Here is a 20,392-nt window from a genome sequence, read left to right on the forward strand (position 1 = left end):
GCAAGCCACGGCTTGCGAGCCACATGCGGCTCTTTACACTCTTTTTAACGTGGCTCTTCTGTGTGCCGGGTGGCCGCTCCAGGAGTTAGGACTCTGCTCCTAGCCTCTGTCAGTGCGCGTCCTGTGTGCAGCCCTGGCGGCCGGCTCCACACAGCTCCAGTCAGGTCATGTGGTATGGGGAGGGGCCGTGACTTTCTGTTTTAGTTGTGTTATTTGTATCCTCCCTACCTATATGGATACTTGCATGCATAATATTCTCAATAAAAACTTATTGAAACTAAAAACAGTGTACCATCCTATGTATTTTCGGTTTTAAAAATGTGTCTCTCAAAATAAATATCAATCATGGTTTTGTCGAGATTTGGCTCAGTTGGAAAAAAAAAAAGGTTGCCCACCACTGGTATAGAAAGTTTTTTTTTTTTTTTTTTTTTGGTTTTTGGGTCACACACGGCACTGCTCAGGGGTTATTCCTGGCTCCATGCTCAGAAATTGCTCCTGGCAGGCACGGGGGACCATATGGGACACCGGGATTCGAACTGATGACCTCCTGCATGAAAGGCAAATGCCTTACCTCCATGCTATCTCTCCGGCCCCGGTATAGAAAGTTTTAAGTTTGATGTCATCTCACTTGTTTTTTTCTTGTCTTTGTTTTCTTTGCTAATGGGGTTGAATCATTTGAAGACACTTTTGAGATCAATATTATGACACATTTACCAATGTTTTCTTTAGTAGTTTAGATTTGAGTTCAATATCAAGGTCTTTAGTAGTCCATTTTGAATTTTTGTTTGTTTTAGGGGCCTAACCTAGTGGCACTCAAAGGTTACTTCTAACTCTGTGCTCAGAATTTACTCCTGGCAGGCTCAGGGAATTATATGTGATGCCTGGGACCAAACCCAGGTAGGTCATGTGTAAGGCAAATGCCCTCCCTGTTGTGCTATCACTCCAGACCCTTGAATTAATTTTTATATCTGGCATAGAAGGGGTTCAGTTCTATTCTTCTGCATGTGTGTAGCTAGTATTCCCCAAACCACTTATTAAATAGGCTTTCCTTGCTCCTAAGCACTTGATTTTGGGGGACACAATTATAAATGGAGTATTTAAAAATTTTTGTAGATATCAATGTTTGTATATCAGAATATAACTGGCTAGAGTGATAGAGATTAAGGCACATGTTTTTCATGCATCTAACCATGGTAAATCCCCATTGTCTCCATCATCCCTCTGTATGACTAGATATAGTCCTGGAGGTTTACAGTGCACTACAGGGTCTGATTCTAAAGGTACTAAATGTGACTACAGGACTAAAACCGAGTAACATACTCCTACATACTCAAGCCCTCATGTAAGAGGCATAGGCTAATTAGCCCAGAATTGATAGGAAGGGTCTCCATGACAACCTTAGCACAATTTGGAAGAAGCCTCCTACCCCAGCCACAACCCACATGCAACAGATTCCTGTATATTGATTTTGTAGTCTGATTAATTCATAGATTGTTTTCAAAAGTTTTGTGATAAAGACTTCAGAGTTGGGGCCAGAGAGATAGATAGCATGGAGGTAGGGTGGTTGCCTCACATGCAGAAGGACGATGGTTCGAATCCCAGCATCCCATATGGTCCCCCCCAGCCTTCCAGGAGCGATATCTGAGCGTAGAGCCAGAAGTATCTCCTGAGCGCTGCTGGGTGTGACCAAAAACAAATAAACAAACAAACAACAAAAAAAAAACCCACCAAAAAACAGAAAGAAAAAAACAACCACTTCAGAGTTATCTATGTACATATAATCAATCTCTAAGTATTGATAATTTTATGTCTTTTTCCAATTTTATTCTTGAAATTATTTTTCTAACTAATTTTTTATGGCTAAAACTTTGATAAAAAAAAAAGGTTTAGATTTTTTTGCCAGTGAGTATGATGTTACGTGTGGGTTTGTGATAAATGATTTTACTATGCTTAAGTTTCTTTCTGGTTCCATTTTTGCTGGTCTTCATCATAAATATGAACTACTAAATCTTGTCAAATCCTTTCTCTGCATCTAATGATATAATCATGATATTTTAGCTTTCCTTTTATTGACTGTATTATATTGGTGTGTGTTAGCTTTCCTTTTATTGATTGTATTATATTGGTTGTGTGTGTGTGTGTGTGTGTGTGTGTGTGTGTGTGTGTGTGTGTGTGTTCCACACCTAGATGTACTCAGGGCTTTACTCCTGCTTTGTGTTTAAGGATTATTTCAGATGTACTCAGGGTGTGTGTGTGTGTGTGTGTGTGTGTGTGTGTGTGTGTTCCACACCTAGGGCTTTACTCCTACTGTGTGTGTGTGTGTGTGTGTTCCACACCTAGATGTACTCAGGGCTTTACTCCTGCTTTGTGTTTAAGGATTATTCCAGGCAGGCTCTGAGGACTATATGTGGTGCAAGGGATTGAACCTGAATTGGCTTAGTGTGAGGCAAGTATCCTACCCACTGAACTATGATTTGTGCTTCAACTTGTACATCACCACATCATCCTTGTATCCCTCAGATAAATCCCGCTTGATCAGTTTTATTCATTTATGCAATATTGAATTCAACTTGCTAAAATCATAATAGGCAACTATGTTCATCAGGAACTATTCTATACAAATTTGCATGTCTTTCAGCACACAAATTTTTCAGTGATATTAGGGTAATATTGGCCTCATAAAAACTGTTTGAAGGGTTTCCTATATCTGCAAGTGCTTTTTTTTTTTTCTTTCGTTTTTTTGGGCCACACCGGGCAGTGCTCAGGGGTTACTTCTGGCTCTGTGCTTAGAAATCTCTTCTGGCAGGCTTGGAGACCATATGGGACACTGGGAAACCTAACATGGATCCATCCTGGGTCAGCCACGTGCCCTACTGCCATGCTATCACTCCAGCCCCAGTTTCTTCAGCTTTCTGAAAGAACTTGAGAATTTAAGGTACAATTTGAAGATCTGGAAGAAGTCAGTAGTGAACTGTCTAGATTTGAGATTTTGGTTTGGTAAAAACTTTTTCTTACTGTCACTATTTCAATGTGACAATTTAAATTTTTTACTTCCCCTAACTCAGTCTTGAAAGGTTGTAGGTTCATCAAAGAAATTATATAAATCTTTTCTTTGTAATTTCATATGATTTTTTTTTTGGAATTTCTATGGTGTCCTTTTCTGATCCAATTCACTACGTCTTCTTAAAAGCTTTTCAATCTTCTTTAAATACTATCCTAGTTTTATTTATCTTTAGCATGATTTTTAGTTTGTATATAATGGATATCAACTTTAATTTTTTACTATTTTCTGCTTTCTAGATCCTTCGAGCTTTTGTTTTCCTTGAGCTGTGAGATTAGCTTAATTATTTAAAGTTTAATTTCTTGAATATTTTTCTGTTTCCTGATAAATACCTGTATTACTGTGAATCACTGCCTTATTAGTATAGTTTTTGCTGTTTCCCATGTGTTCTGGTAGCTTATATCCTTATTATTGTTTTCAAAATTGTTATTTCTTAGATTTCCTTTTTGATCACATGGATATTTAGTAGTACATTGTTCGTTTCCTAGCATTGGATTATTTTTTCCAGATTTGTTTTAGTTTAACTTTCACTGTTTGTTTTTGGGGCCACACTTGTGGCTCTGAAATGACTCTGTGCTCTGAAATCACTCCTGGCATGCTCGGGGGACCATATGGGATGCTGGACATCGAACTTGTTTCCATCCCGCGTCAGCAATGTGCAAGGCAAACGCCCTACCCCTGTTATATCACTCTAGCCCCTTTTCTCCAGATTTTTGTGCTTTAAAACATCATAGGTAAGAAGTTACTTGATTTTATAAATACCTGCTATGTATCCATAGCCATGTAGTATAACCTGAAGAATAACCTTTGAGCACCATTGAGGAATGCAGTTAGGATTTTGGAGGATAGAGTACTATATACATGTCTATTAGGTTTAGCTCTTCCATTTTTTTCTTATAAGGCCCATGCTTCAATATTGATTTTTCTCTAAGTTATTGCTATAAAAGAGGGTTGGTCCTAAAAACTCCTACTTATACTATAGTGAAATTAGAATTTATTTTCAGGACTACCAGTAAGTTGCTTTATATATTTAGGTATTCCATTGCTGCATAGTTCTTCATGATTGTTAAGTTTGCTCAGTGTACAGATCACTTTTCTTTTCTGATGTCTATTTTGTTTAATATAAGTTCAGCGATCCCAGCCATTTTTAAGCTATTACTTGCCTGCATTTTGAGCATGTATATATCATAAAAGTTAAACTATATTAATGGTGGAGGTCTCATTTTTCAGATCTTCCTAGGAATTCTTTGCCTTTTGATGGGTGAGTTCATATCATGCACATTGAGCAAAATTTAGAATAAGGGAATTTACCATATTGTTTTGCTGGATTCTGGAGTTTGTCTAATTAGTTTGTTTTTTTGTTTGTTTGTTTGTTTTTGGGTCACACCCGGCAGTGCTCAGGGGTTACTCCTGGTTCTAAGCTCAGAAATCGCTCCTGGCAGGCTTGGGGGACCATATGGGATGCCGAGATTCGAACCACTGTCCTTCTGCATGCAATGCTAACGCCTTACCTCCAGGCTATCTCTCCGACCCATCAAATTAGTTTAAAAAAAAAAAAACAACTTTATTTACTTCCTTTGTACTTTTGTGATTTTATATTATGATCATTTACCTTTTCTTATTTGTGCCTTCCATAACACTCTTAAGAATAACATGCAATTAATCTCTAAAGCACAAATAATGTGAGTTTCAAGTATATTGTATATTATACTAGATTCTATTATTATTATTATTATTATTAGTTGGTTTGGGAACCACTGCAGTAAAGTCCAGTGAGAGTAAAGCTCACTCTGCATTCAAATATCACTCCTAGCTGTGCTTAGGGGACCATATGGAATACCAGGTTGACCATAAGCTAGGAAAACACCCTACTGTGCTATCTCAACAGATCCAAGAACTTGAGCTTCTTAAATCTGGGTATATGCCTTGATGACCAGAATTGTAAAGTTCTTGACTACAATTTTTTTCTAGCAATACTTATGTGACATTTATTTTCACTTCCTTCCAGAACTACTATAATGTGATAATCATTCCTCTTAAAGCTGTCCTATAAACCCTTTATGTTTTCCTAAATATATTTTTAGTTTTCCCTTCTTCAGGTCTTTTTAAATACCTTCATATATCTTATTCTCATATATCTTATTCCTCAACTCTTTATCATTATGCTGGTCAGGCCCTATACTGTGATTTGCAGTTCACCTACTACTTTTGAGTTTAGTGTTTCCGAATAAATTTTTCTTTACTTATTAGAACTCTTATCTATTGACAAATCTGAAAGATATCAATAGCAACACAATAATAAAAAAACCTAATTTTTATATAAAACGTATTTTTATATGAAAAAAAATTTTAAAAATACTTCAACACTGCCTTGTCACCTCTTTATTGTTCAGCCAAGCTTAAACTTAACACAAATATATTATCTCTGAAAGGAGATAGAGGAAAAAGTAGTCAAGTAGATACACATTCTTCTCAATGCACATGGATCACTCTCCAGGATAAACCACATGTTGGCCCATAAAATGTACCTCCATAAAAGCAAGGGGGGATGGAAAATGTATGAGCTACCTACTCAGATCAAAATGTGCTGAAATTAGAAGTGAATTAAAAACAAACACAGAGGAAAAACTTTAACACCTGGAAATTAAACAGCTCATTACTGGACAACCACTCCTGAAATTCATTTGGAACAATAAATGTCCATGAATAGCTAAAACAACCTTTAAGAAAAAAACAGGTGGGAGGCAACTTTGAATTGTATTACAAAGCATTAGTCATCAAAACAATATGGTACTAGAATAAAGATAGACCTTCCCATCAATGAAATAGACTTTAGTATTCAGATATACAATCAATTAATCTTTGACAAAGGGACAAAAAATGCAAAATAGAGCAAGGAAAGCCTCATCAACAAGTGGTATGGGAACAACTGGTCAACCAAATGCAAAAAAGAAAACTCAGACCTCCATCTACCACCATGTACAAAGGTCAAATCAAAATGGATTACAGACTTTGATAGCAGACCTGAAACCATAAAGTATACAATAGATGATTGTAAGCAAAACCCTCCATGACACTGAGAATAAAGGTTTTTGTCAAGGAGGAAACACCACTGTCAAAACAAGTAGAAGCAGAGGTAAACAAATGAGACTAAATTAAACTGAGAAGCTTCTGCACCTCAATGGAAATAGTGACTAGATACAAAAGCCAACCACAGAATGGGAGAAACTGTTCACTCAATACTCAGATAAGGGGCTAATTAATATCTAACATATACACAGTATTGACATAACTTAACAAGAAAAAACATCTAACCTTATCAAAAGTTGGGGAGAATAAACAGATACTTCCCAAAAAAGAAAAACAAGAACAGATGGCCTAAAGACACATGAAAAAATGATCTCTATCACTAATCATCAGGGAACTGCAAATCAAAACAACAATGAGGTACCACCTCAAATTACAGAGACTGGCACACTTCACAAAGACCAAGAACAATCAGTGTTGGTGGGAATATGGGGAGAAAGGAACTTTCATTCACTGCTATTAGGAATATCATCTAGTCCAGCCTTTCTGAAAACAATATAGATATTCCACAAAATACTGGAAATTGAGCTGCCATGTGATCCAACACTCCTAGGGCTATACTCTAGGACCACAAAAACACAATACATAAATGCCCTTTGCACCCCTATTTTATCATAGCATTATTTACAATAGCCAGAATTTGGAACCAACCCAGGTGCCCAACAATAGATAAGTGGCTAAAATAACTGTGATATATTTAAACAATGGAATACGACACAGCTATTAGTAAAAATAAAGTCATGAAATTTTCTTATACATGGATGGACATGGAAACATGCTGAGTGAAATAAGTCAGAGAGAGAAAGATAGACAAAGAGTAGTCTCACTCATCTGTGGGATTTAAGAAAAATAAAAAACAGTATGTAATAATACCAAGAGACAATAGAAATGAGGGTTGAAAGGAGAAGCTCATTCTATGAAGAGTGGTGAGAGCAGTTAGAGAAATAACTACACTAACAACTATCATGACAATGACAGAGAAATAGAATGCCTGTCTGAGAGATAGACAAGGGCTGGGGAGGAGGGAAATGGGAGAGATTGATAGCGGGAAGTTTGCACTGGTGAAAGGTGGTATACATTACAAACATGTTTGTAACCATGGTGCTTAAAGATTTTTTTTTTTTTGGTTTTTGGGTCACACCCAGCAGCGCTCAGGGGTTCCTTCTGACTCTACGCTCAGAAATTGCTCCTGGCAGGAAACAAAAATAACAGCAAACAAGAGTGATAGTCTTGTTTTGTAATGGCCTAAGTTGCAGTGGAGGATTACCATTAACAGATTCCATGGATATTAGAACTCTGGTTTTTTTTTTTTGCTCTGAACTGCTACTGGAAATTTGCCATCAAAAACTTACTGGGTCAGCTATAGCACTGAGGATGACAGACAAGCTCTGGCAACCCTTATTCAGTGTTGGTCCCAACTTGCTGTGAGAAGTCATCCTATCAGCTTGGACAACAAATAGAACTTGGTGCTTAAGAGCATATCATATTCCTGCACCCCAAGTAGACCTGGTCCCTACCAGTGTGCCTTTGTTTGACCTCATCTGGTTGATGTCAAACTCAAGGCTAGTGGGAAAGTACATGCTTCCTAGTACTAAGATGGCTAGATCTGGTCTCTTTCCAAATGTTATACCATTCAACAGTGGGCAGTTGGATGCCAATGGGTGGGGGTATCATTTTTTTAACTGAGGCTGTATAGAGCCAGCAGTTCTCTTGAGTTGAAAGTGTCACATTTGCCCATGATACATAATTTTTTTTTCAGAGATGATTCAAAGCCCCCTGTTGGCCTATGGTGAGCATCTGGGTAAAAAGTGTAACCCTGACTCAATATTGTTGTACTAGTCAATATGTCCCACACTTATTCCTAGGGAAAACTCTCATGTTTGTCACCTCTGCATATACTTCTCCCTCTTGGGAACATACTGTGTAGCTCTGATTTTAAAGGTTGTTTGGTCACCTTTCATGGCAGGAAAATTTACTGGAAATGGGCTCTGGTTTCTGTTTAACTTCTTAATAGGGCTGATGCAATAGGCTATGTTTTAATTCTATTTTGTGTATGTGTTTGCTTGGAGAAAAAACTCCCCAAGCAGTACTCAAGTGATTCAAAGGTCCTTCCCAGTGACTGGTCATCGCTCAATGCTAGGTCAGAGGATATGATGCTGCTAAGAGCCTCAGAGGTGCTTGGGAGTCATGTGATGGAAGTCATTGAACCAGGTCCTATACTTGCAAAGTATGTGCACTTGACCTCAAAGTCTTCCTGGCCTCAAAGTCGTCCCCCCACAATGATTTTGTTAGGGAGCCATTACATTTTTAATGTCATTTCCATTATCTTGCAGAATTTGCATCTCATAGTAATTTTTTCAATTGTGGGTTGGTTTGTTATTAAGGCACACAGAAAACTTATAACTAATCTATATTCCTTACATCTATCAAAATTTAAACCAGTGATTTTTGTTTTTCAATACAAATGAGTGGTGGTAGAAGTCTTTGGATTGGTCCTCATATTGCCTTCTAATTTGATGTCAATTGGTTTCTTTGGTTTTCCTGTTAAAAGATGTTTCCCCATTGCCTCCTCATCTGGCTTTTCCCCCTCCCCTTGGGGTGGGCTTTATTTTTCCCAATAAAGACTACTCAGACAGCCTGGAGGGGCAGCTGACATCTTGGCTCATAGTTCCAAGTGGTGGAGTGACTGGCTTGTGGGTTAACAGCTTGCTTTTAGTTTTCTCCCCTGCAATACCTTCCCAACTGTGTGTGGATTATTTCTTGATCAGAGTTACTGCCAGACTTGCATCTCTTGTCCTACCCAGACCCTCTCTGGGGGTTTTGGAATGCACAACCCACCATTCAACAAATGAGGAACTTCTAAAGAACTTCCCATAGACCTTAAAATAAAAAACTTCCCTTTAGTGTATGTCTTTGAATTTCAGTGTAATAAAATTAGCATGTTTTCTTAGTAGAAATTCTCTATTTTTTGTGATTCTAGAGCAAGCTGACCAATGTGGCTCTAAAATAAAATATTTTTATTCATTTTATCTTAACTATTCCTTCTCTGATATTCTTTCTTAATATATTAATCACTTGTGTCTATCTGATAATTTAAACATCCCTGACTTATGTGAGTCTTGTTCTAATGCTTGCTCTATCTTGCTTAAATACCTTTTTTGGGGGGCCTTTCATATATTCTACAACGTTTTTGCTGACAAGCAGAAATGATATACTGAGTGAAAGAAAATTCTGTAAATAGACTTTAGTAATGAAGTACTGGGGAGTAGAGTATAGAAATAAATCTATAATATCAATATACGATTTGTTGAGACTATGCCTTTGGACTGCAAAGGCATATACATTCTTGTATATTTTTTTCATTCAGTTTGAACAGAATAGCCAGAGTAAGGCGAGATTAGATAATTCTTTTCCTTCAAAACAGCTATACTTTAATAAAAGTCCAGCAAGTATAGTTGTAGTTGAAGTGCTTCTCCTAGAGGTAGATCTTGCCAAAACTTGAACGATCTAGCATATTTTAAAAGTATTCCCTTTGATATATCAGCATAAAAGGTTTTTTGTTGGTTGGGGCTAGAGTGGTGGCGTGGAGCGGTAAGGCATCTGCCTTGCCGGCGCTAGCCTAGGATGGACCGCAGTTTGATCCCCCAGCGTTCCTTTTGGTCTCCCAAGCTAAGAGTGATTTCTGAGAGCCTAGCCAGGAGTAACCTCTGGGTGTCACTGGGTGCAAACCCCCCCCCAAAAAAAACAAAAAAAACCAAAAAAGGTTTTCGTTGATATTCACTATGAGATTATGGAGGATTCCAAGACCTTGCATGATTAATAATTAGGTTCGCCTGGACTTTTTTTCTTTTAGGATTTATCCACAGTGAATCATAGCAAGTTTTCAAATGCAGTTTATGCTTCACTATAATGGCATTGACTCTTGCAAGGATGTCTATCAATCTCTTTCATTTGGAGCACAACAGTTGTTCTATGATATTATTCTCTTATAAACTTAAGAAGAGTTGACTTCCATTTATTCACCTTTTTACTTGTTATTTTTTAAAAAATGGCTATTTACTTGTAAGCTTTTTATATGCTGTAGTGGGAACTTTTAGGTTAATTTTTGTTTGCTTTTATTTTTCAGAAAAATATGAACTACTTCATGAATTTGCACTTGATAGTTACAATTTTAGTCTATATGTGGCCAAAATAAGCATTCTTTGCTCTTTTTTTATAAAACAGGAATAAAGCGGGTTCAAGAAACTTCCACCACAAACTTTCTGTTTACTAACAAAAGATACCACCAGGCAGATAGACGAGTTATGGAAACCAAAACATCAAGCAGCTTCTCTCTGAGACCAGAAGTGTTTACTGGGAAGAGAAAGACCACCCCCCTTGGGTGGAAAACCAGTAGGGTGAAGGGACAAATCTGAAGTACTTCCGGTTCATGAGTAACAAGCAGAAGCCAAAAAAAATCATTCTGAATAGAGTGCAAACCATCACTCCAAAAATGGGTGGCCCTGCTGGGCTGCATTCTCAGTCCTTAACACTGAACTGTCATGTAAACCCGGTTAGTCAAGTATCACCAAGAATGCCCCTGAAAACCCCACCAAAAATACCTTGGGGTAAAGTGACTCCAAGAACACATCAAAAGAATCATTCGTGGCTTGCTTTTTCAAACTTGTGTTCTCCTTGAACACATAACCCATTCTCTCTACTCTGGAGAAGTCCTTGTTCTATATTGAATACAGATTCCTCTCTTTCTCTTCCCTTACATCTAAGTAAATTTCTTTTAATAAAAACTATCTTGCTTCACTGAAAGAAGAATGCAGGGGGGGGGGGAGAATCATTTACCATAACTAAGAGGCATTCATCTTAGGGATGCAAGATTTTTAATATATGCAAGCCAAGTCATAAAAGGCACTTGCCCTAACATGCAGCCAACTCCAGTTTAATACCCAGAACTGCATATGGCCTCCTGGGCACAGAGCCATATCATTAATAATATTAATGATACATTCATGCATACATTGTCCCAGCACTACACCTAACATGATACCATAGTGCTTGTCTAGCACTAACTAGGCTGACCACAGTTCAACCCTCAGCATCTTATATGGCTCCCTGAGCACTGTCAAATGAAATTCCAAAGCACATAGCCAGGAATAAGCCCTGAGCACTGTCAGGTACAGTCAAAACAAGATCCTAGCCCAACTCAATAAGTTGTGTCTAATGAGGGACCATCAAAGTATTTCAAACAACTACAAATAAACATGAAGGAAGATACTGACAGCAATTTAGACATTTTAACAATAGACTTTTAACATTCCTTTTTCACTGCTGAATAGAACAATTAGGCAAAAAAATCAACAAGGAAATACTGGTGAAGAAGGAAAAATAGAAGAGGTGTGCTGAAAGATATTTATGGGCCTTTTATACTCTAAAAGTTGGGTACACATTCTTTTCCAGTTCTACATGAACATTCTCCAAGGAAGATGACATGCTGGGTCATAAAACATAGCTTCATAAAATTAAGATTTTAAAAAAGGTAGAAGTCATAATAACTATAATGTCAAATTATGATGCTTCAAAGACTGAGTAGAAGAAAGGAAAATTAAGAATACAATGTCTGGGCCCGGAGAGAAAGTACAGCGGCGTTTGCCTTGCAAACAGCCGATCCAGGACCAAAGGTGGTTGGTTCGAATCCCGGTGTCCCATATGGTCCCCCGTGCCTGCCAGGAGCTATTTCTGAGCAGACAGCTAGGAGTAACCCCTGAGCAACGCCGGGTGTAGCCCAAAAACAAAACAAAAAACAAAAAACAAAACAAAAAAAAAAGAATACAATGTCATTTATAATTGCAGATAATTTATAAATGTCATTTATAATTTATAATTGAGAAAGATAAAATAGCTGGGAATAAACTAAAAAAGGCAATGAAAGAATTATACACTGACAATGGTAAGACACAGCTAAAAGAATTAAAAGATACAAAGTAATGAAAAAACATGCAATATTCATGTGTTTGAGAAATAAACATGAAAATCACAATCTCACCTTAAGCAATTACAGATTCAATGTAATTCCTATCAGAGTATCAATGGCATTTATCAAGAAAATTTAAAAATTCTCTTCAAGAAAAAAAATCATAAATTTTCCTTAGATAATAACTCTATATCGGATGAGGGCTGGGTGAATAATTTCTCCCAGTCTGTGGTCAGTCTTTATATCCTAGTCATCATCTCCTATGTAGACTGGTTCAGGCTTTTGAGAAGACAATATGGACATTCCTCAAAAATAGATATGAAGCTTCCACACAAGCCAAAAAAGATGACTCCTGGGAATATGCACTAGGGGCTCCAATACAGAAAAGGCAACATGGTTCACTACAGCACTAGTCACAATATTCAGAATTTAGGAACAATTCAAGTAAACAAGAACAGATGAATGAATAAAGAAACAATGGTACATCCTCACAATGAAATATTGATCAACTGTTAGGAAAAATGAAGTCATAAAATTTGCTTAAACATGGATAAACATGGAAAGTATCATGGTAACTGAAAGTCAGAGGGAGAAGAAAAGATCACACTCATTTGCAAGATAAATAAGAAAGATCATAGTATGAGAATAATAATACCCAAAGACCACATCAATGTACATCAGGACTAGTCTACAGTAAGAAGTCTGCCACAAAGTGTGATGTGGAGAGTAGTTAGGACACAGAAGGAACCATTATGACTATGATAGTCAAAAATGATCACTCTAGACAAGAACTGGATGCTGAAAGGAGGTAAAGTAATATGCAGGGTACCTTTACAGTAACAGTATTGCAAACCACAATTCTTAAAAGGAAGAGGGGGAGGGGATGAGGAGAGAATGGGTGAAAGAGAAAGAAGAGTAAGAGCTACAGAGAGGGAAGTGGAGAGAGAAAGAGAGAGAGAGAGAGAGAGAGAGAGAGAGAGCGAGAGAGAGAGGAGAGAGAGAGATAGAAGAGAAGAGAAGATGGGATAGAGGATGGTGGGAAACTGGTGGTGGAAAATGAACACTGATGAAGGGATGGGTATTGGAACTTTGTATGGTTGAAACTCAGCCATCAACTTTTAACTCTATGTATCATGATAATTCCATCAAAATATTTTTTAAAAAAGCAACAATTATTACAGGGGCCAGAGTGGTGGTGCAGCAGTAGGGTGTTTGCCTTGCATCCTTGCATGCGGATGACCTAGGACAGTGGTCGGCAACCTGCGGCTCGTGAGCCACATGTGGCTCTTTACACTTTTAATTTGGCTCTTCTGTGTGCCGGGCGGCGGCTCCAGGAGTCAGAACTCCGATCCTAGCCTCTGTCAGTATGCACCCTGTGTGCAGCCCCTGAGCCTGCCAGGAGCGATTTCTGAGCATAGAGCCAGGAGTAACCCCTGAGCGCTGCCAAAAAACAAAACAAACAAACAAACAAAAAGCACCAAAAACCAAAAAAGAAAATGTGGCTCTCAAAATAAACTTCAATCGTGGTTTTGGCAAGATTTGGCTCAGTTGAAAAAAAAGGTTGTCGACCACTGAGCTAGGACAGACCCTGATTCGATCCTCTTGGCGTCCCATATGGTCCCTGCAAGCTAGGAGCGATTTCCGAGTGCATAGTCGGGAATAACCCTGAGCGTCACCAGGTGTGCCCCCCAAAAGAAACAAAAAAGAAACAATTATTAACTTTTTTTAAAGAATTGTAAAATTTGTACGGAAAAAATCAACAGACCCTCAATGGTTGAAGCAATTCTGAGAGAGAAAAAGGGAAAAATAGGCATCTTTCCCTGGCTTCAAATTACATTGCAAAGCTGTTGTAATCCAAATAGGGTACTGTTGGAACAAAACAGGTATATAGATAAATGGAATAAAACAGATAATCTGGAAATAAATGCACAGATTCAAACATTACTCTATGATAAGGCAAAAGCTAAGATCCTACAATGAATAAAAAAAAAATCACTGTGGAAGATAAAAATAGTATCTTCAACAAACAGTACTAAGAAAACTCAATAACCACATGCAACAAAAAAGGGGAAAAAAGAAAAATTTAACTAGATCACCATTCAACTCTACACCAAAGAAAAAATAGGACATAAAAATCAAAGATATATAGATTAAACCTGAAATTTAAAAATGTTTAGAGAAAATCTGGGTAAAAGGGAGGAAAGGAAGGCAGGCAGATCTAATAACCCTTGGAAATCTACCTTCATTAAATAAATGCATATTGGGCCTTGAGAGATAATATGGTAAATAAAGCTCTTGTCTTATGTGCAGCCAATCCAGATTTGATCCTGGGCATTGCATATAGTCCTTTGTCTAGAATGACCCCTGAGTTTAGAGCTAGGAGTAAGCTCTAAGCACTATTGCCTGTGGCCCAATAAACAAAGAAACAAATAAAAAGCACTGTCTATTGAAATTCAGGCTGAATCATTTTAGCACCCTCCTGGAGGAACTGCCCACTGTGAAACTCTGTTTTAAGTGAATGATAAATCTATTAAAAAATAGTATCTAAAGATAATAGTTGCCTCAATTCACTAGTTTAGCCATAGTTTGAACTTATTTTGGTTAAGGGACTCTAAATTACTGGTTCAATGCCTTCTCTTATTACAGATTTGTAAAGACTTCTTAATTTGTAAAGGTTTTTTGGTTTTTGGACTATACCTGGTGACACTCAGGGATTACTCCTGGCTATGTGCTAAGAAATCGCCTAGGTTTGTGTGTGCAAGGCAAACGCTTTACCGCCTATGCCACTGCTCCGGCTCCTTGTAAAGATTTCTTAATTTCATCGCCATGTTTATTTACAAATTTGTACTTTTAGGTAAACATATGTGATTTGTCTCTTTTGTACAGATGTTACTTTGTTGACAAAAAGTTGATCAAAGTATTATTTTATAATGGAGTTTCTCCTTTCTGATCATAAGTTAACTGCTTATCCAATTTTTATTTATTTATTTATTTATTTATTTATTTTGGTTTTTGGACCACACCCGGTGATGCTCAGGGTTACTCCTGGCTATGCGCTCAGAAATCACTCCTGGCTTGGGGGACCATATGGGACACCAGGAATCAAACCGAGGTCTGTCCTGGATGGCAAATGCCCTACAGCTGCTCTATCGTTCTGGCCCCTGCTTATCCACTTTTATTTAATAGCAATTACTTGTTCCTCCTTCCTACCTATACTAACTCTGTCAATTTAGCTAAAGTTTTGTCCATTTTGTTGTTCTTTCAAAGGATCAACTTTTGATATAAAGTTGTAAAATACTTTATCTAGCATTACACAGCAAATAACTGATGAAACAGGGAGTTAAAACTTAACCAACCAATTCGAGAGCAGCACCAGGATTCCTCTTGCCAAGTTCTTGAGCTAAGATATGTCACACTATCGTATCTCGTCCCAGCTAATGAAAGTATGTGAAACGCTACTTCTGTAATTCTTCTAAGACATTTATATGAGAGGTGGTCCTAATATATTTAAACATAACTTTCATGCAAATTACTAATACATCCAAAACTGGTAATTTTTCATAAATACTCAAAATTATCCCTGAGTCACTATATATTTCCCTAATGTCTACATTCACATACTGCTGGTAAAACTTAATAATTAAGAATATGAAGTTGAAAATAGCTAGTTTTCTCTCTATACCAAAGATAATGCATAAACTAGCACTAATAATTAACTCAAAGAAGAAAACATTCATTTAATTTCAAAAATGTGAAATCAAACAATACCTTCAGTCCCTCCAATTCATTTTCTAGTTGCTTAGAATAGTGTTCACTCTGTTCACGAAGTTTCCTGTCTTTAGATGCTTCAGCAGCTACAGCTTCTGTATGAACTTCCAGCTTAAAAATAAAATTTTTTAAAAAAGCAGATTTTATGGTTCTAATTGACATTTACAAATGGAATTTACCATGTAATAGGAAGATAACTCAACTGTTGAACTTCATAATACATATAGTCAAACTAAAAATATAATTTTCAAAAGTTAAAGAATAAAATACAAATCACTAATCTGAAAAAGCACTTTCAATCACTAGCCCAGGGGCACTACAAAATTTGCCTGACTACTAACCTCTTTTTTGGCTCTTTCTGTTCTGCGGAGTTCTTGCCTTAAGCTTTCAACTTTTTGCATCACTAGTTCCACTTCTTCTTCCTTATCTCGGACATGGCGAGCAAGTTTCTGTTTTTGGGTGTGCAATTCTGTTAGTCGCTCATTGATTTCCATGAATTCCTGCATAGCCAGTTTCCTCTGACAATGTGCGTCTTTCAGCTCTTTGGATTGATTTTTTAATCGCTCACTAGCCTGGACTAGTTCCTATAGTTTTGTAAAAAGGATATAAGTTACCAATTCTGCAACCTAGAAACCAAATTTGGCCATCAAAGTGCTACTATGAAGTCAAGATGAGCCAAAACGATTCAGAATAAAATAAGAAGAAATGAACTAGCTTTGAACATATATTAAGATTTTACTGCTCTCTGTAGTCTCAAATCCTTACGCTAGTTGAAGAGAAACAGCCAATCTAATGTTTTATCTTAACTTCTACAAATAAATAGAATGTTGAAATGGTCAAAATAAAACTTTTGTGGAATTTCATAGATATTTGTTAAACCTTTTAAAATTACATAAAATGATAAAAATAAGGGTTGCTTTCCATATGATGAAAACTTAGAAGCAAGGAGAAAATGTTTAAGTCATTAATTAAAGTGAAATATTCAGAAAAGATGAACTCAGATCAGTACAACCTCCTACTTTCCAAGAAAAGAAAACACAATTCTTTTGAAAAGTGTTTATCCATGAAGTTAAGATTATTAAAAATAAAAGGATGACCCAATAACCACAGAATCCTAAACATTCCAAAAGAACAACCACAAACAAACAAAAAGTAAATAAATTAAAAGTGAATGCTATTTGGATACTGGAATGGTGAGTTCCTAGTGTAAAATAGTTATATATAAAGTAACTATAAAAAAGAATGAAAAATTATAGAAATGGAAAAAATGATTTAAAATGACCAGGTATATTTATTAAAGAACTTTATACAACATTTAGCATTTAGAAATGGAAAAATTTAAAGACATAAATTCATCAATATGGACAGTGTATAAGGAGCAAGAAGAAATAAAAGAAATCCAGAAATTTAGAAAGGCAAAAATTACCAATAAAAAACCTTTGTGATACCAAAAGAGAAAGAGATGAATAGAAATCAGGGGGAAAATAAAAGGACAAACCATCTAAAACACCTTGTTTGAAGAGAGAGGGAAGGGGAACTCAACAAATACCTAACAAATAACTATTAGAAACAATAGAAAACATTTCTTAAAAGATGATAAAATTGTATACACAGAAAAATTATTTTCCAAGCATCAGACTAAAACATGATTTATACAAACAAATACTAACAAAGCTCACTACAATAAAATCTACAGGAAAGGAACCTCTAAAGCTTTAAATATTAGGAAAAGACAAATGACTTTAGAAGGACTAATGAAAGACATGAAGGGCTATAAGATATTGATAAGTACCTACATGAATTAAAACTAATGTGTAAAAGACTATTTAATAAAAATATGTGGTTCATTTGTACAGTCAACAAAAAATATAACTAGTAATGATCAAAAATGACACAGAAATTCTGAAAAGTTTAAAAAATTATTTTAATTGCGAGGAGTGTTCAACTAAACTATACACTTAAAAATATGTGAACAGAACATTTATATGCTGTTTACCACAATTCCAATTTAAAGGAGACAATAAATATTTAAAAGGAACAACCAAATAAAAATAAAGAATAATAATATATATAAAAATAAAGAAAATTAAAGGTGGTAGAAAGACACCTATATTTTCATTAGTAAACAATCTATAAAAGAGCTAAGCTCACCTGTAAAAATCAATTTGCAATACCAAATCTAGACTTTGAAAGAAAAAGCATTATTTAAAAAGGGACTATCAGTAAGAAAGTTTCATTTACTAAAAGGAATTACATTCTAAAAAGCCTTTATAATAAAAACCTTTATGAGCATTCTAAAAACCTTTATACTAAAAAAAAAAAAAAAAAAAGTTGCTAGGGGCTTGAGCGATATTACTGGGGTTAAGCCACTCTCCCAGCACAACATATGATCCCCAAGCAGAGACAGAAATGTCCCCCCAAGAATAGAGCAAGGAGCAAGTCCCAAAAATAGCTGGATATGGCTCAAAAATGGGAGAGAGAGAAAGAGAGAGGCACAGGCCTCCAAAGATAGAATCTTGACAATATTGCTATGGTCAGAAACTTAAATTTGCTAATATTTGACAGTTACGCCAAGAACTTTTAACAGAAGTAAATATAAAGAATATCTGAAATACTCAACAAGTCTCATATATGAAAGCTTGCACTCCATAGCAGGAACATACATTCTTTTATTTTATTTTGGTTTGGGGTCCACATCCATGGTGCTCACGATTGTTTGGGGGATCATGCAATGCCGAGAATCTCTATGGTGCCAGGTATTGCTCCTATATGCAAAGTCAGCACCTTGAGCCGTCTCCTCGGACTCAGAACATATATTCTTTAAAAGCACATATGAAATATTTTGAAATAGAGCAGACAATGCTGTAAAGCAACTGTCAGCAGATTTCAAATAGTAATTAAGCAAAAGTTCTTCAATAGCATTTATCATTAAAATACAAATCAAAAATGAGGCAGAACGTTTGCCTTGCACACAGAAGATCCAGAAAATACAATGGTTCAAATCCTGGCATCCCATATGGTCCCCCAAGCCAGGAGCAATTTCTGAGCACATAGCTAGGAGTGTCACTGGGTGTGGTCCATAAGCCAAAACCCAAAAACAAACAAAAAATATACAAATCAAAAAAAGAAATATTCCATAATAATTCATGGTCAGGGAGAAAAATAAAAGCACACATTACAATTTAGAGGAAAAATAAATTTTGATTGTAAAACAATTTAGTACATAATAAAACTTGGGGGAGTACAGTAAAAGTATAACAGATTTATAGTCTGAAATACTTAAATGGAAACTTATATAAAAAAAGGCAATTTATATTAGATAGATTTTCGGGGTGTCACACCTGGTGATGCACAGGAGTTAGTTACTCCTGGCTTTGTGCTCAGTGAGCACTGACCATAGGAAGACTGGGGATTGAACCCAGTTCAGCCACAGGCAAGGCAAGCATGCAGCACACTATACTATAGCTCTGGCCTCCAAGGATCATTTATATTAAATAAAAGCATTAAATAATAGGTAAGTAGCTGAGAATATCACACAGGATATAAGCATAAAAATCCAAGAGAAATTATACTAGAATGAAAAAATAGGTTATTACTACAAATCTAGGAGAAAAATGAAAAATAATATACAAGAAAAAAAGTTTGTCCAGTATGTTAACGGAAAGATAGGAGGAAAACTTATGTCAATCTCACCAACATAAAACAAAATATCTTAAGATATATATATATATATATCTGCCACACCTGGTGGCACTCAGGGGTTAATCCTGGCTCTGTGATCAGAAATCGCCCCTGGCAGGCTCAGGGGATCACATGGGATACTCGGGTCTGTCCTGGGTTGGCCACGTGTAAGGCAAATGCCCTACCCTACCGCTGTGCTATCAACTCTCTGGCCCAGATATAATTTCTTAATATTAGATATTAATAAATAAATTCCACTGATGTATAAAGTATACAGATGACATTAACTCTGGAATAGACCCTTTAGCTGAAATTGCAGCTTACTAGTTACATGGTCTTGAACTATTCTATGGTAAGACTCACCATATGCAACTGATTAATGTACAAAGCACAAGACTTAAAGAGATTAAATGATCTGTTATATAAAGACATTCCCCTTAAAACACTACTATTAGAACAGATGCTCTCCATGTTGCCTATAGTATCATATTACAATTTAGAAGTTACAAATTCTTAGAAATGCACTTCATGAATTGATCTTTAAGATACTAGATTAAGGGACCGGAGAGATAGCACAGCAGTAAGGTTTGCCTTTCAAGCTGCTAACCCATACCAATGGTGGTTCAAATCCCAGCATTCCATAAGGTCCCCCAAGCCTGCCAGAAGTGACTTCTGAGCACAGAGCTGGGGTAACCCCTGAGTGCCGCCAGGTGTGACCCAAAAATTAAAAAAAAAAACTAGATTAAGATGACTAATTTTTAAGATAATTTATTAGCAAATTAGGAACAAAAAATAACTCACTGAACCTCATAAAAAGTCTTTACCTAAAA

The 20,392-nt window shown here is 36.4% G+C and overlaps 1 protein-coding gene across 5 annotated transcripts in view; it reads right to left on the minus strand.

Annotated features, from left to right (window-relative positions):
• CDC42BPA (CDC42 binding protein kinase alpha) overlaps positions 1-20,392 on the minus strand; it is a 277,597-nt gene that overhangs the window by 88,198 nt on the left and 169,007 nt on the right. For all 5 annotated transcript variants that reach the window (XM_049776391.1, XM_049776390.1, XM_049776389.1 and 2 more), the window contains exons 13-14: positions 16,223-16,465; positions 15,882-15,992 (exon numbers count right to left, since the gene is read on the minus strand). In XM_049776391.1, the coding sequence (XP_049632348.1) occupies positions 15,882-15,992; positions 16,223-16,465 (354 nt within the window). The remainder of the gene's footprint in view (positions 1-15,881; positions 15,993-16,222; positions 16,466-20,392) is intronic.

Source organism: Suncus etruscus, chromosome 7 (assembly GCF_024139225.1).
Source record: "Suncus etruscus isolate mSunEtr1 chromosome 7, mSunEtr1.pri.cur, whole genome shotgun sequence".
Classification (NCBI taxonomy): domain Eukaryota; kingdom Metazoa; phylum Chordata; class Mammalia; order Eulipotyphla; family Soricidae; genus Suncus; species Suncus etruscus.